Source organism: Colletotrichum lupini, chromosome 8 (genome assembly GCF_023278565.1).
Source record: "Colletotrichum lupini chromosome 8, complete sequence".
Classification (NCBI taxonomy): Eukaryota; Fungi; Ascomycota; class Sordariomycetes; order Glomerellales; family Glomerellaceae; genus Colletotrichum; species Colletotrichum lupini.
Window position 1 is genome coordinate 940,956 of NC_064681.1, and position 12,868 is coordinate 953,823.

The window sequence follows — 12,868 nt, forward strand, 5'->3', positions numbered from 1 at the left end:
TATTGTGCTGTTGTATTGAAGCTCTCGTTTCCTCCCCCTCAAGTTCCGTCCTTGTTGGAAAATTGTTTTCTTCCCTCGTGATTCTCCATGACAGGCTACTCTTTGTTCTTCCTCCTTTGTTCCTGAGGGGAGAAGGGGGCGCAGATGGGGGGCCCGAGGGGGCAGTTTAGGTTGGTTGGTTAGGATCCATCCCCCTTTGTGTTGGTTCGTTTTCCCAAGTACCGAAAGACACCAGCCCAGGCGCAGACGTAAAGAACAAAGAACGAGAAGAAGAAACCATGGAAAACAACAAGCGAAGGTGTCTTTAGTTTGCTTGTTATTTCTGAACTTTTTAGTATCAACTTTTTTTTTGTTTGGGGGGGGGGGGGGGTACTTGTCCGCGGTGACGTTGACTCTTTTCTCCTTCTCTGCCGACGCTTGAGCTTTGAGGGATGATACCAAGCCGCCAGCCATACTCAAAACCTCACGACCAAGCTCTTGGAAAACAGTATTGCTCATGAAAATAGCTGACGAGGAGAAAGAGAGCCAACACAATGAAGAAAACGGAAAAGAAAGAAAGACCGGCATACCATGGCCCAAGCCACCTTACTCAGAACCTCAAACTAAGAGGAATGAACAATTTCACACCTCACACACACCGGCAGTTCCATCACTTTTACTCTGGCCCCCCCCATCTGGCAAATGCCTTTCCGGAACCCGAAAAAGTCCCCAACAGCGTCGCCGCCAGTTCACTATACGCTTTTGGACCACCGACAAACCCGTTCGTTACGTGCCGTGCCATTGCCGCCGGCCGCCGCGTCCCCATGAAGTGGAAACCTACTTCGACCACTGAACACTTACGTTTGGTTCTATTCCTTCCCGCAATAACAAAAAAAAAAAAGGAACCCAAGGAACGCGCCGCGGACGGGCGGCCGAAACGGTTGCCTTTCCATCCCCCCCCCCTCCCCATGCTTGATGCCGCTGTTCCCCGTGTGCCTGGGTTCTGCGGAGTAGGAGGATAGAATGAGGCTTGGTTGTAGGAAAGGACGCAGGCAAAGGCAGGCTAGGTCCCCGAGCTAGACAGCATCGGCGGTCCGGCCCCCAGGACTCTTTTTGTATGCGTACAGCAAACAACACATTTTCCTTTTTCCCTTCTTTTTCTTCTTCTTTTCTTACTCGTGAGTCTAAGTGAGGGGGTCCATTGGAGGTCCGAAGTGGAAGTGGAAGAGAGGGGGGAAAGTACCGTGCCGCAAAGGTAAACTCGGCGGCGGCACCGGCGGCCGCGGCAACAAGCGGTGGTGGCTCCTCATCTTCTTTCCCTCTTCCCCCGTTCCCGTTTCCCCTTACCCTTCTCTTCTCCCCTCCCTGCTTTAGGTAGGTAGGTTCCCGTCACCAATCATTAAAAAAAAAACATCAGTGCTGAAAAAACAAAGCTTCCCCCCCATCCCCCCCCCCCTCCCTTCCCCTCCACCAAGCGCGCGAACGCACGTTTATCGATATCAGAAGAAGCTTTGATCTGATATTAAAGGACGGGGAAACTACTGGTCTCGACTTCCTTATTATGTCCTGCTAAAGCGGAAGATCTGTCCGTGCTTCTCTCCCTTCAAAGCATTAGTCGCCTCTGTGGCCTTTCCTTTCCCTTACCTTTAGCCCTTTTCAACCGTCGGATCAATATGACGTGTCACATATAGATGGGGGGTGGGACACACATTATTTTTTCTGTTCCCTCGGGATTACGGACTTGAAGACAGGCGAGTAACGACAGCAAAAGAGTCAAAAAGATCTTCAGCAAACAACGTTGAAGCTTTGGCACAAAACTTATTCTTCCTTGCTTTGTTCTTTTTGGCTTGTAAGACCTCTTACAAGCAAGAAACAGGAAATAACCACAGACAATGGTGACAATAGTGGCAATGCTACGCTTGGCTTCGTAAAAAAGTGTTTTTCTGTTTCATTACTTTCTTTCCAAACCGCACACCACACCTTGTCGGGTTGTGTGGGTGTGTTGCTATGTGAGAGAGGGAGAACATGACAATCATGAGTAGAGAGAATCGTTGGAATGAAGTAGTAGTAGAAAAAAATAACCTCGGAATCTTTTGTAGCCCTCGCGGTGCTGCCAACTTCTGACTTCTGCAGAACGAAAAACACAACATGACATGATGGGGGGTGGGGAGGGAAAACAATAAAACGCATCCGATTCATGTGGGATGTAGATAAAAATGATAAGGTTATTGTGTGATATCTTTGCCGCCCAGTTCCTTTGCATCGCTTGCGCGATTTCGCCTTCGTAATACTCTCTCAACGTTTGGGATACTAGTAAAGATAAGATAAAATGAAAAAAAAAAACAAGGTACGCAGCGGTTTTGACATGAAAAATATAACACTCCAGCATGTGTGGCGTGTCGGACAATGGGTACTAAAATGAGTAAAAAGGCAGGACAGAAAATCAAAAACAGACGTGTGCCGTGAGGCAGACCAATCTTAACCCTTTCCGTTCCTTTGGGAAATGACTGTGTACGAAAAGAAAAGGTGTAGAACAAAGCAAATAAGAATGCAAGGACCAGTTTCCCGGATCTCGGGAAACCCGCGTATGTGGTATGCTCAAGCAAAAAACCTCCCACCATTTCCCAACCTCAGCCAGCCCCCAGCAAACACCAAAAAATCGAAAATCAAGACGATGCTGACCGTGGAATTTTTTTTTTTTGGCTGATCCTGGAAGCCGTTCCCACCAATTCCCCCCTCCAACATGGAAACTCACTTGCTACAGAAGCTCATGCCTGCCTGCCTATGCCTGTCAAAGACCGATATGCGTTTCCCATGAACTTTGTAATGTATGCAACCTGAGTTAAATCGCATGGATCTCTTGACGTCGTTGCCGCTTTCGCCGGCATCGCTCGCAATAATCGAGGTGGAAGCGTAGTCTCCAAGGTTGTCGTGTTGAGAGATTTTCCAAAGCGAAGAGAGTACCTGGCCAGCAGATCCATTCCTATTTGCGTCGGACTGAGGCGGTCGATATCCGCGGAATAATTAGGTTCCCCTGAAGACGAAGGATCACGCTCTCTCCCCCTCCATGCGCCTCATCTCCTCACTTTCTCACTGGAGGACGGTTCAGCCTTCCCAGCATGTTCCTGTCAATGTCATTTGGAGTCGTGTCCACCAAGTTATTCAGGCTCATAACCGAGCTCGAGGATGCTGCTGGTGTGGAGGAATTGCTTTGTCGCTGGGTCGCTGCCGCGGCTCGCTCGTCTCCCGTCTGCGGGTGAGGTACTGCCGCCGGCTGTCCAGGGCTATGTCTAGCCGGAGGCGCTCTTGGGTCATATCCGGGATGACCGCCTTGCGAGTAGCCCATGTAGCCTCCCGGGCTGCTGTGATTCGAGCTCGAGGCTGGCGAGCGACGTCGAGGATCGTCTGCAGAGTTCGGATCGGGTGGCGGAGGTCGGAGCTCGTCAACTTCATCGTCCCTCGGCCGCCGCCTTCCACGCTGCGCGTCGTAGGGCGAGTAGCCGCCCGTTGGAGAAGGGAGTGGTTGTTGGTAGTAACCGCCGTTGCCAGGCTGAGGGGGATAACCCTGGGGGCCCGGTGGCGGAGGCAGCGAACCCGGAGGTAGAGGCTGCCCGTAAGCCCCATAGAGCGGCGTTCCCGGTGGAACACCTCCCTGGATGGCCGACACGGGCACAAATGCAGTCGAGCTAGACGAAGATACGGGCTGGAATATGCACTCCTGGTTCATCCTGCTGCAGTTTACGCATTTGCCACCAGGCGCACTCTGATAGCCGCTGCACCGAATCTGAAGCATTCCAAATTAGTCTCAAAGAATTACTTTGTCGCATCGCACTGGGGGAGAAGTACCTTTCTCTTTCTGCAGTACCTGCAAGCTATAGAGGTTCGTTGTCTTGGGGCAGCTTGCTGCATGGGAGGGCCTCCTTGACCGTAGTCGTATCTCGGTGCGCCTGGTGGGTAGTCGTATCGTGGACCACCAGGGCCAGGCGGAGGGTAGTCGGCGTAGCGACCCGGAGGAGGCGGGCCTTGGCGGTTGTGATACTCCTGATAGTAGGGGTCGCCATACTGCGGCGGAGGCTGGCGATTTCTGTAGTAGTCGTCCCTTCCATCCGGCGGGGGAGGATAAGTGGGAGATCTGGGGTCACCCGGGGGTTGCAACGGCGGCAGTTGCGGCGCATGACCGCCCGGTTGCGGCGGCGGGTAGCCGTTAACGGAATTCGGGGAGGCGCTGTAATTGCTGGCGCGCGGATCGGCGCGCGGGTCACCCCGTGGATCGCCAGGGTAGGACCTCGGGTAGGCTGGTTGGCCGTAGGCGCCGTGGGGATCCTGAATGGAGGGAAGTGTTACTGGTGCGGCCATGTTGGGTCTATGATGTCTGTCGTCGTGGTATCTTGGGTCTTCGGGTGCTCCCACGGGGGGAAGTTGGTGTCGACCTTCGTCTTCTCGGTGTGTAGAAGGCGGCCCTCGTCCTTGCTCCTCTGCCATGCTCTGGTTGCGGCGAGTCCACCCGGATGCCGCGACTGAACCTGCACTCTCGTCGCCGCGCGATGCTATCGTGTTGGCGAGCAGTGGGTGTCGTGGAGTGGTGTTTGTAGTTAGTGGTGTGGTTGAAAGGGGCCCTTGAGGCGAGATGCGATAATGGCCTGCGCGTTAGGTTGGCCTATCTGTTGAACCCTGCTATCAAATAATTCCGACCAAGCACGGGAAGGGCAAGAATCATGACCAAGCGGGCTGTGGCGGATAGAAGAGGGCGCGACCAGCCAAGTCGGTTGACTCGAGAAGCGCACGCGCACACAGAATGGTGGCGGTGGTGGGGGGATTTTTGGAGTCAAGTACAGATAGCGGGTGTCGTATAAGCCGTCGGAGAGCGCGGGCGCAAGAGTAAGCAGCGGCAGCTCGGTGCGTGAAAGGTAAGTACGGTGAGATTCGACAACGGGGCGGTACGGATGTTGGACCGCGTGGCTGGAATGATTAATTTTAAAAGTGGCGGCGGATTTGGCAATGATCCGACTCTCACAAAGATGATAGCCGAATAAACGTGAGTGAATGCGTCTTTGAGTAGTGTCGCTGTTGTCGAGGAATGAAAGTGAGGTCAGGCTGGGATCATCAAACCGAGTAAGTCAGGTACTACTAAGTAGGAGACAATCCCGGAGTGTCGGCGACTTGTGTTTTGCCGGTGAGAGACAACAGTTGCAGGAGCAGCAGCAACGGCAGCAAGCAATTGATTGTGCAGACGGTGAAGCTTCTTAGGATGAAGGTGTCGATGGTGACGAGGACGATGTTGCGGTCCCTGTTTTCCCTCTTCTTCTTCTTTCTCCTTTTTAATGGCTTCTTTCTTCCTTTCCCTATTCAGTTTCTCCTTCCTTGCGACGGCAGAGAACCTAAAAGCGAGAGGAGGGGGTTTGCGATGCTGTTCCGATGAGATAGAATGATGGATGAGGATTGTATGCGCGGTCGGTCGGCAGGTTGAAAGGGCAGAGAGAGCCAAGTCAGAAAGACAAGGAGCGACAGGCGCAGACAGCTCGAGGTGAGGTTGGAAGGTTTGTAAACGGAAAGAGAGGTAAGAGAGAAAGGTGAGGTAAGGCAGGCGAGGCAGAGCAGGCGCAAAGGCGGGTAAAGTAATGTAAAAAGGGTAGGTAAGGCCCAGGTTGGCGGTGGAGTGGCAGGAGAGGGATTGTGCCAAAGATGTAAGAAACCAAGAGAAGAAAGAGGCGCTACTGCGTGAGGTAGAAGTATCCGTACCTTTGACGAGTACCCCGTACCGCCTCTACCGTACCGTACCGTACTCCGTATCTAGCTACCTTGCTGTGTAGACAGTAGACCACCTTGGACCTTGGACCATGGGACCAGCATCCGTACTCTGGGAACTTGGGACCTTGGGACTTGGATGGGCATGGAGCGGTGCGGTGCGGTCGGTACGGGGGGTAAGGGTAGGGGAAGGGAAGGGGAAGGGAAGGGAGGGAAAAGGGAAAGGGAAGGGGAGGTACCGCAGCATGGTACCCTCTCATCCACTTTCTGGGACGAAAGTGCCAGGGAAGACACGGTACAGGTACCCATGTCCATGTCCCAAGGATCTCATGGATCCCACCCAAGGTCCCAAGGTCCCAAAGGTCTCAAGAGTCAAGCCAGGGAAAAAAGGCGTGCGCTGAAGTGTGGACACTGGGACACTGCCCTGGGATGGGAACCAAGAGGGTAAGGCAGGTACGTACTGCATGTGTCGTGTACATGGGGTGCCAGCCTCGAGTCTCCTCTGCCAGGTACGTATCTTTCTACCCTTTGGCGTGTGAGATGGGTGTGGCTCACCTTCCCCTTCCCCTTCTTCCACCCCTCCCCCCGGCCCAGGGGTGTGTGTGTGGTGGAGGAACAATACCTGATGGATTGATGAAGAGAGCATGGGAACAGGATGGCGGAAGGGCACCCAACAGCAGGGCCACAACAGTAGTGTAGTAACGGAAGCAGAGAGAGAGAGAGACAGCGGCAGGGCAGATATGCGGACACTCACACAACCTGCAAACTCACACTGTCTCTCTTGCTCTCTCATCTCGCTCACCTCACTTGCTCACTCACTCATTCTGACCCTATGCTTACTCTTATTTGCTTTTGCGCTTCCTCCCACATACTCACTCACACACATCTCACATCTCACAACCACTGACCTACTATTGAGATAATGCTGCGTATGCCAGACGGTATAGCGAGGTACGAAAAGACCCCGCACCTATGCTCTTCAAATGCCCACACGCCGGATACGCCAGACGACCTGGCGGATGCTGAAGTGTGGTGAGGCAAAGGCAGTGTAAGGCAAGGAAGCGTGCCGCACCGTAACCTCCTCGACAGTCCCGTTGCCGCTGCGCAGGGAATCGGACGGCATGCGCGTCGAATCTGAGTAACGTCGCTCAGATGGCCAAAACCTGGTGTTGGGGGGCGAAGTAATTTTTTTTCTTTGTCTTTTCTTCTTGGGTCTTTTTTTTTGGTGTGCCTTCACTCTCTTGGCCCCTCAAGGTGTTGTTTGGTAGTGAGGTTGGCGATAGTCAAAGGACGACTGTAGGCACTCGACTCGATTTCTTCCTTGACTGATGTTGCGGACCATAAAGGGTCTCTTAGGAACTTTGGATGGTAAGTAAGGTACTCGGAGACCATATGACACGAAGACCTTGAGGTACCGACCGCGAGGAGCCACATCAAAGTTGCAGCCTTATTGCCGGTCGCTTGTTGTCTATTCGAGATTGAGTTGCAGTGCTCCTGTTTTGTCCTGTTCTCATGTCTTGGTCCAGCGTGCGGTGTGCAATAAACACGGGCGGTTGTATGCGAGATGGAGGTAAAATGGCAGTCGTTCCATGATACTACTCCTGGATGCAACCTTGGCCACTCCACCCGGGGAGTTTGCCTCTACTGGAGTTAGGCAGCGCACTGTCGAAGATGGGATGAGATATTGGTAGGGAATAGTACGGCTGAGTGACGGCGATAGCTGGAGAGGAGAGAGGGGAATCATCCTGAAGCAACCACCCTCAGACAAAAGGCACGCTGTCCGGGCAGGGCTCAGAACACGCAGGGTGTAGAAGATGTAGGCCCGGGTCCGGGCCCGGGCCCAGGTTCAGGTACGAGGCAAACAGGGTGCCAAACCTCGGGTACCTTGGAAGACGGCAGTGTGCGGTGCGGGTGCGGATAGGTGGTTAGATGATGGGATCTGGATGGAAGGGTTGGTAATGCGGCTTGGGGTGCAGTAAGGTAAAGTAGATGAAGTCTGAAGAACTTCCGCTGATGGTGGCGATGACGACAGTATCCATACCTGGGTGTAGCAGTCCTGAACATGGAGAGGATGAAGACGGCCGCGAAGAGAATCAATCTCTTGGCCAGCAGAAAGGTAAGGTATATCAAAGAGTGTGGGCGTCTGCAACAAAACTCGTCGGCGCGCAAGACAAATGGTCACCTGGTACCAGTGAGATGCAATTGACCACGACATTCTCTTCTTGTTCCTGGTCCTACTCCTTGCTCCTCCTTCTCCTGGTGCCTTTGCATTTCTTACCTTGTCGCTGCTGCTCCTATTTTGCCAACCCGAAAGCCCTTGCGCCATTCTACCTATACCTGCAAGCTGCACCAGATGGGAATGGGATGGGAATCTGCTGTCACTCACTCCTACCGCACACACACACACACACACATATACACCCAGGTACCAAGACAGACAGACACACACACACCCCTCCCCATGGCTCTCGCTCTCTGTCTCTCTTTCTCTCTCTCTCATCATCGATCTGCTTCCGCTCTCCCTCTGCCCCCCCTTTCACCCGTCTCTTGCTCGCCGTATGTACTGCGCATGTGCTCCAGGTTCTAGTTTCCGTACATACACCCCCTGCTCCCACCACACATTCAGAGTGTGGATGGCGCAAAGTGGACCCGAGCGGGAATGGCACAGCGGACGGATCATGTCGCACCGCCCAATGGGTGACTTTATCGTGGGCGGGAGTATCCCCTCCCTTCCCCTTAGGTCCCCTTCTTCTACCTAGGGGCCGTGGTCTTGCTCCAACATCGGCGCCGCCTCCAGCTGGGGAGCTGCCTGCCTTTAGTTCCCCGTTACCAGGTACGTACTGAGAGCCCGTAGTAAGATATTGTCGGTAAAATGATCGATTTTTTTTGCAGCACCACCTACGCCGTACTGTGCAGTTACGGATACGATACCCTGCCATCATCCACCGCCTCCAAGAGCCCACACCATGCCGCCCATTTGCAGAAATTAACATGTTAGCAGACAAAAAGAAGGGAGAGGAGGAGGAGGAGGAGGAGGAAAGGGAAAAAAAAAACACGCAAGGACCCGACAATTGAAGGGCAGAAGCTGAGCTGCCACCACTACTACTACCACTACCACTACTACCACCACTACTACCACCACCACAACCCCTCCTACCAAAGTCAGAAAGTCAAGATACCAAGGTGCAAGGCAAGACAAGACGAAAGGTACCGCCGGCGGGGTGGAAAGAAAACGGCCGGGCATTAGGCCCTTGTCCCTCTCCCTTCTCGCCTGCCGACAACAAGCCAACCCATCGAGGTAACGTCAGCTACACAACACCGGCTTAACTCGACACTAGTGCGCGCAGCTAGGTATCTAGACTTGAACAAGTCCAGCTGGCCCTCCTCGGCGTTAGCCAACCAGACCAAGATTTCGAGACTCGGCTTCTGTTCTGCTCTGGGCTCTTTGCTCGCTTCACCTGTATCTGTTTCAGTGTCTTTTCCGTCCAAGGACCGAGGGCGAAATAATCACCTTTTTCCAGACGTAGGACGGCACGTTACGACGCTGGAGGCAAACAAAACGGCCCGAGAAGAAAATTTCTTGGTTCCTCATTGAGCCCGGCTGTAGTGTCCCAAGGGATGGGTGCTCTGCCCCAAACACACAGTTCAGCGTGTAATGTCCCATGTCACCCCAGATCTCCAATGCCCATGCGAAGCCCCCCCCCCAAAAAAAAAAGAAAAAAAACTAAAAAAAACAACTTCCAAAGACTGTACAATGGCAAACAACGAGGCGAGTCTTGAGATAAGTGCGTAACCGATTCTCAGCGACTCCTGATATGCAGCTTTTCTGTCTTAACCTGTCTTCTTTGGGGTAGGTATGCTGCCATGCCAAATTCGCAAAATAGTCCTCTGCAGCTTTCCCTCGCCAGTCGTAACATCTCAATAAATATCCAGCCAAGAAGCCGAAACAGGCACTGGCAAAATCATACAAGACCACCGAAGATGGTTGCATAGGTAGGAGAGATAAAGGAGAGTACGGCATGGTTGAACAGAGAGGTACGGTGAGACAAAGAGAAAGTGGCACAAAAACAAGAAGAGTCCCTCGTCTCTCCAAACCCAATAGCCATTTTTGTTTGCCCACCGGTGGTGGGAAATACTTCTGAGCCATGACGGTTATTGCGGGCCCTCGCCGTCAATGCTATCACTTGGGTACCCGAGAGAACGACGGATGGCGCTCCGCCCCCCGCCCCCCTTCTTCCTCCTTCGTCATACCTAGCATGGCTCCGGCTCGCGCCGGATTGTTGAATTCGGATGACCTCGTGACAAAGAAGGAGCGCAGTCTGGGGTTCCGGCAAAAACGTATCAAGAGGAACAGAACAAAGGATCGGCTGCGTACCTGCGGCCGGCGGCTCGTACTGGGACCGCAGGCCCAGGTCTTCGTGGCTTGGAAGATCAATTAGCACAAGAAGGTAAGGGTCCGTTGAATTGGCCCCTCTGTTGATTCAAATTCGTTGCCGTGAGTCTGTTGTCACTTCACTCTGAAGTAATGCTCCGTCGCCCAGGGCCTAAAACTTCGGGTGTTGTCCGAGTTAGACCGTGTGCTCTGTCCGTCATGGGTGGGCAGATGGTCAGAGGGTGGTCAAAACGGGGAGATATTTTGCAAGGAGCCATCTCGAAAAACAGCGTACAAGCATGTATCATTGAAATCGCTCTTGGTGTATCCGTATGCAATGGCAAACTGGCACTCCGTGTCGCGAAGGCGGGTTCCGTTGTATCTATGTTGCTGAAAGCCTTTTCCTGTCCAGGTCGCTGATAGTAGTACAGCAGGCTGTGCCTCGTCTGGGCAGCCACTGTTGGTGCACGCTGTGGGATGGAATCGCCTTTCGTCACATATCGAACAAGGGGCCGTAGCCTCGAGGACTCTGATAGATAGGCAGAACAAACAGCGCAGTGGCTCAGAGTGTCGAATTTCTCTGCCTCGAGAACATCAACTGAGTTACCATTTCCGAATGTCGTAACTCCATTTGTTCATTCGCATGCCCCTTACTTCCTTTGGCTTAACTGTAGTCCAGGTTGACTCGTACAGCCCTCCCTCGGTAGCTCGCGCCCCCAGTTCTGGGTCTGCCCTATTGGCGGCTGGCAGTACAGGGTATCTTAGGTACGGCCCTCGCCGGTGTTGTCCGTGGGCGGGCGACGTGGAAGAAAGTGGTGGAAGATGTGGAGTACCGCACCAAACAGGGAAAACGTGCGCCTTGGCTTGACTGGCCGCGTCTAATCCCGTGTCTGAACCCACCAGCCCGGGCGGCGGTCGCAGATCTGGCCGCAGGCAAGGCGAGCAGTGTGTGTGTGTGCGGATATTTTGGCTTGCTGTTTGAAGACCAGCCACGACTACTCAAGGGGAGGATACAGCAGCACCTCGGATACCGATCCTGGCCGAAGAAGCTGCCCAAATTCAGTCGCTGGCTGCTGCTGTGTGCGCCATTGTCTGACACCTGCGGTGCCTCCGCCACCCCTACCCTGCCTGCCTGCTTGGAACTGGGAGTCAGCATCATCCGAGAGTACCTCATTCGTACATTCATCTTGGCTTCAGATGAAATGCAAATGACCTGTTTCATGCCCTCAAAGACGAGAAACTGCCCTACTACATACATTGTGGAGCTGCGATGGTTGTCTTAAGTCGAAATGACAAGGTGCGACGAAATCTTCTGCGCGACATTGAATCTAGGGTGTTGTTCTGTGGAGAGAACACGAGGGTTGGAATGCCAGCCCACGCATCCCATCTGTTGCCTTGGTAGGGTCTCTGTTCCTACCACGCAAATTAGATCCTGGTGTCTTGTATTTCTAGGAGGTGTCTCAGCGCGGGACGCTCCTCACGCCTCGCCTAAGTCTTTGTGATGCTCGATCTCTGTACGCCCACGCAGTAAAAACCTCTGACGCAACAGTCTTAGCCTGGCTGAGGGCTGTTTGTCACCAGCTACTGCACTTGCAGTGGGCGTGAAATGAGTCTGTATACGTAGCGTGGGCTCAATACTGAGCCGCAGTGACCACGCATTTTGCTAGACTGACGGCAAGCATGACCGGACCGAGCTTAAGGAATCACGTAGCCGTACTTAAAGGTCGAGGAGACTAGGTTGAGCGGAAATGTCAGGCTAAGTCAGTCCAGTCATGAAGCAGAACAGCTGCCCAACTCTCACGGGTTTCGCGGGAGGACCGCAGCACACGCGCGGACGGGCAAACCTTGGCATGCCCGCGTTTCTCCGTGTTGCGGATCTTGCCGTGGAACGCCGACGGGAGGCGAGCTTCTGGGTGCCGTAGCCGGGGTCTCGTTGCCTCGAAGCCCGTGAACTCCGTCGCAGTAGAGTGTACGAATGATAACGGCGGTGCGGAGGCAAAGGCACAGGGCAAACCTGGGAGGAACCCAGGGGAGCTCTCATTTTGTGCAATAAAAAAGAACCCAGTTTGATGCAAAGTCGACTGGGCATCCCAATTTCGGGTACGATCATACGAACGCGTTGAGTCGCGTCTCAAGGCACGGCCCAGCTGACGTTGGAAGACCGGATCCAGTGGGATGGGCCTGGAGGACGCGGGTCGCGATGTTGCGGTTGGGGTGATGGTACTCTGCATCCGTAGAGAGTCAGAGACTGATTGAGATGTGAATATGCAGACGCGATGACCCCAACAACACTGTTGTTGCGCAGACGTATCCGTGGCTGATTGTGATCGGTACGTATACAAGGGGACTGCAATGTCGAGTAGGGTAGGTACTGAGTCTCCGTACGGGTACCACCACCACAGCAGCAGCAGCAGCAGCAGTAGCAGCAGTAGCACTGGTAACAAATCCCTGCCTGACTGCTAGCTGCGTGAGCCTGCGTCACAGCGCTTCGTGGTCCTGTGATGTCTTCTCCCTGCGCCTCGCCGCTCCATGCTTGTTTGTGGGCAGCAACGGAATAGATCAACCAACGGGTCTCGATCGGAACGGACCCCCGTCCACTCAGGTGGGCTGAGACGCTGAGGAATCCATGTGTAAGGTGGTATGCATCCTGGGCTTCTTCTGCCAAACGAATGGCAGCTAGCGCTCTACGACAAGTGAACTGTGAGCGTAGTGGTATGCCAGGCTCCCGAAACCCCAAAACCACTCAAACCATCATGCCCTTGTCGGCATCAT

The 12,868-nt window shown here is 53.7% G+C and overlaps 6 protein-coding genes across 6 annotated transcripts; 1 reads left to right on the forward strand and 5 right to left on the reverse strand.

The window, feature by feature from the left end:
• Positions 1 to 179: 179 nt before the first annotated feature.
• CLUP02_14774 (uncharacterized protein) lies at positions 180 to 498 on the reverse strand (the record flags this gene model as incomplete). Its single annotated transcript, XM_049293700.1, has 2 exons — positions 180 to 312; positions 374 to 498. The coding sequence occupies 2 exons, from the start codon at positions 496 to 498 to the stop codon at positions 180 to 182; spliced, it is 258 nt and encodes an 85-aa protein (XP_049150846.1).
• A 1,299-nt stretch (positions 499 to 1,797) lies between these two features.
• On the reverse strand, positions 1,798 to 2,178 carry CLUP02_14775 (uncharacterized protein; the record flags this gene model as incomplete). Its single annotated transcript, XM_049293701.1, has 1 exon — positions 1,798 to 2,178. One exon carries the CDS (start codon positions 2,176 to 2,178, stop codon positions 1,798 to 1,800), a length of 381 nt encoding a protein of 126 aa, XP_049150847.1.
• An 883-nt stretch (positions 2,179 to 3,061) lies between these two features.
• On the reverse strand, positions 3,062 to 4,696 carry CLUP02_14776 (uncharacterized protein; the record flags this gene model as incomplete). Its single annotated transcript, XM_049293702.1, has 3 exons — positions 3,062 to 3,752; positions 3,845 to 4,526; positions 4,672 to 4,696. The coding sequence occupies 3 exons, from the start codon at positions 4,694 to 4,696 to the stop codon at positions 3,062 to 3,064; spliced, it is 1,398 nt and encodes a 465-aa protein (XP_049150848.1).
• Positions 4,697 to 7,570: 2,874 nt separating this feature from the next.
• Positions 7,571 to 8,050, reverse strand: CLUP02_14777 (uncharacterized protein; the record flags this gene model as incomplete). The annotated part of the gene is made up of 1 exon (XM_049293703.1): positions 7,571 to 8,050. One exon carries the CDS (start codon positions 8,048 to 8,050, stop codon positions 7,571 to 7,573), a length of 480 nt encoding a protein of 159 aa, XP_049150849.1.
• A 3,741-nt stretch (positions 8,051 to 11,791) lies between these two features.
• CLUP02_14778 (uncharacterized protein) lies at positions 11,792 to 12,327 on the reverse strand (the record flags this gene model as incomplete). The annotated part of the gene is made up of 3 exons (XM_049293704.1): positions 11,792 to 11,829; positions 11,898 to 12,110; positions 12,213 to 12,327. The coding sequence occupies 3 exons, from the start codon at positions 12,325 to 12,327 to the stop codon at positions 11,792 to 11,794; spliced, it is 366 nt and encodes a 121-aa protein (XP_049150850.1).
• A 158-nt stretch (positions 12,328 to 12,485) lies between these two features.
• Positions 12,486 to 12,707, forward strand: CLUP02_14779 (uncharacterized protein; the record flags this gene model as incomplete). Its single annotated transcript, XM_049293705.1, has 1 exon — positions 12,486 to 12,707. A coding segment is annotated over one exon (222 nt), but the record flags the coding sequence as incomplete, so codon positions are not given.
• Between the last annotated feature and the right edge of the window lie 161 nt (positions 12,708 to 12,868).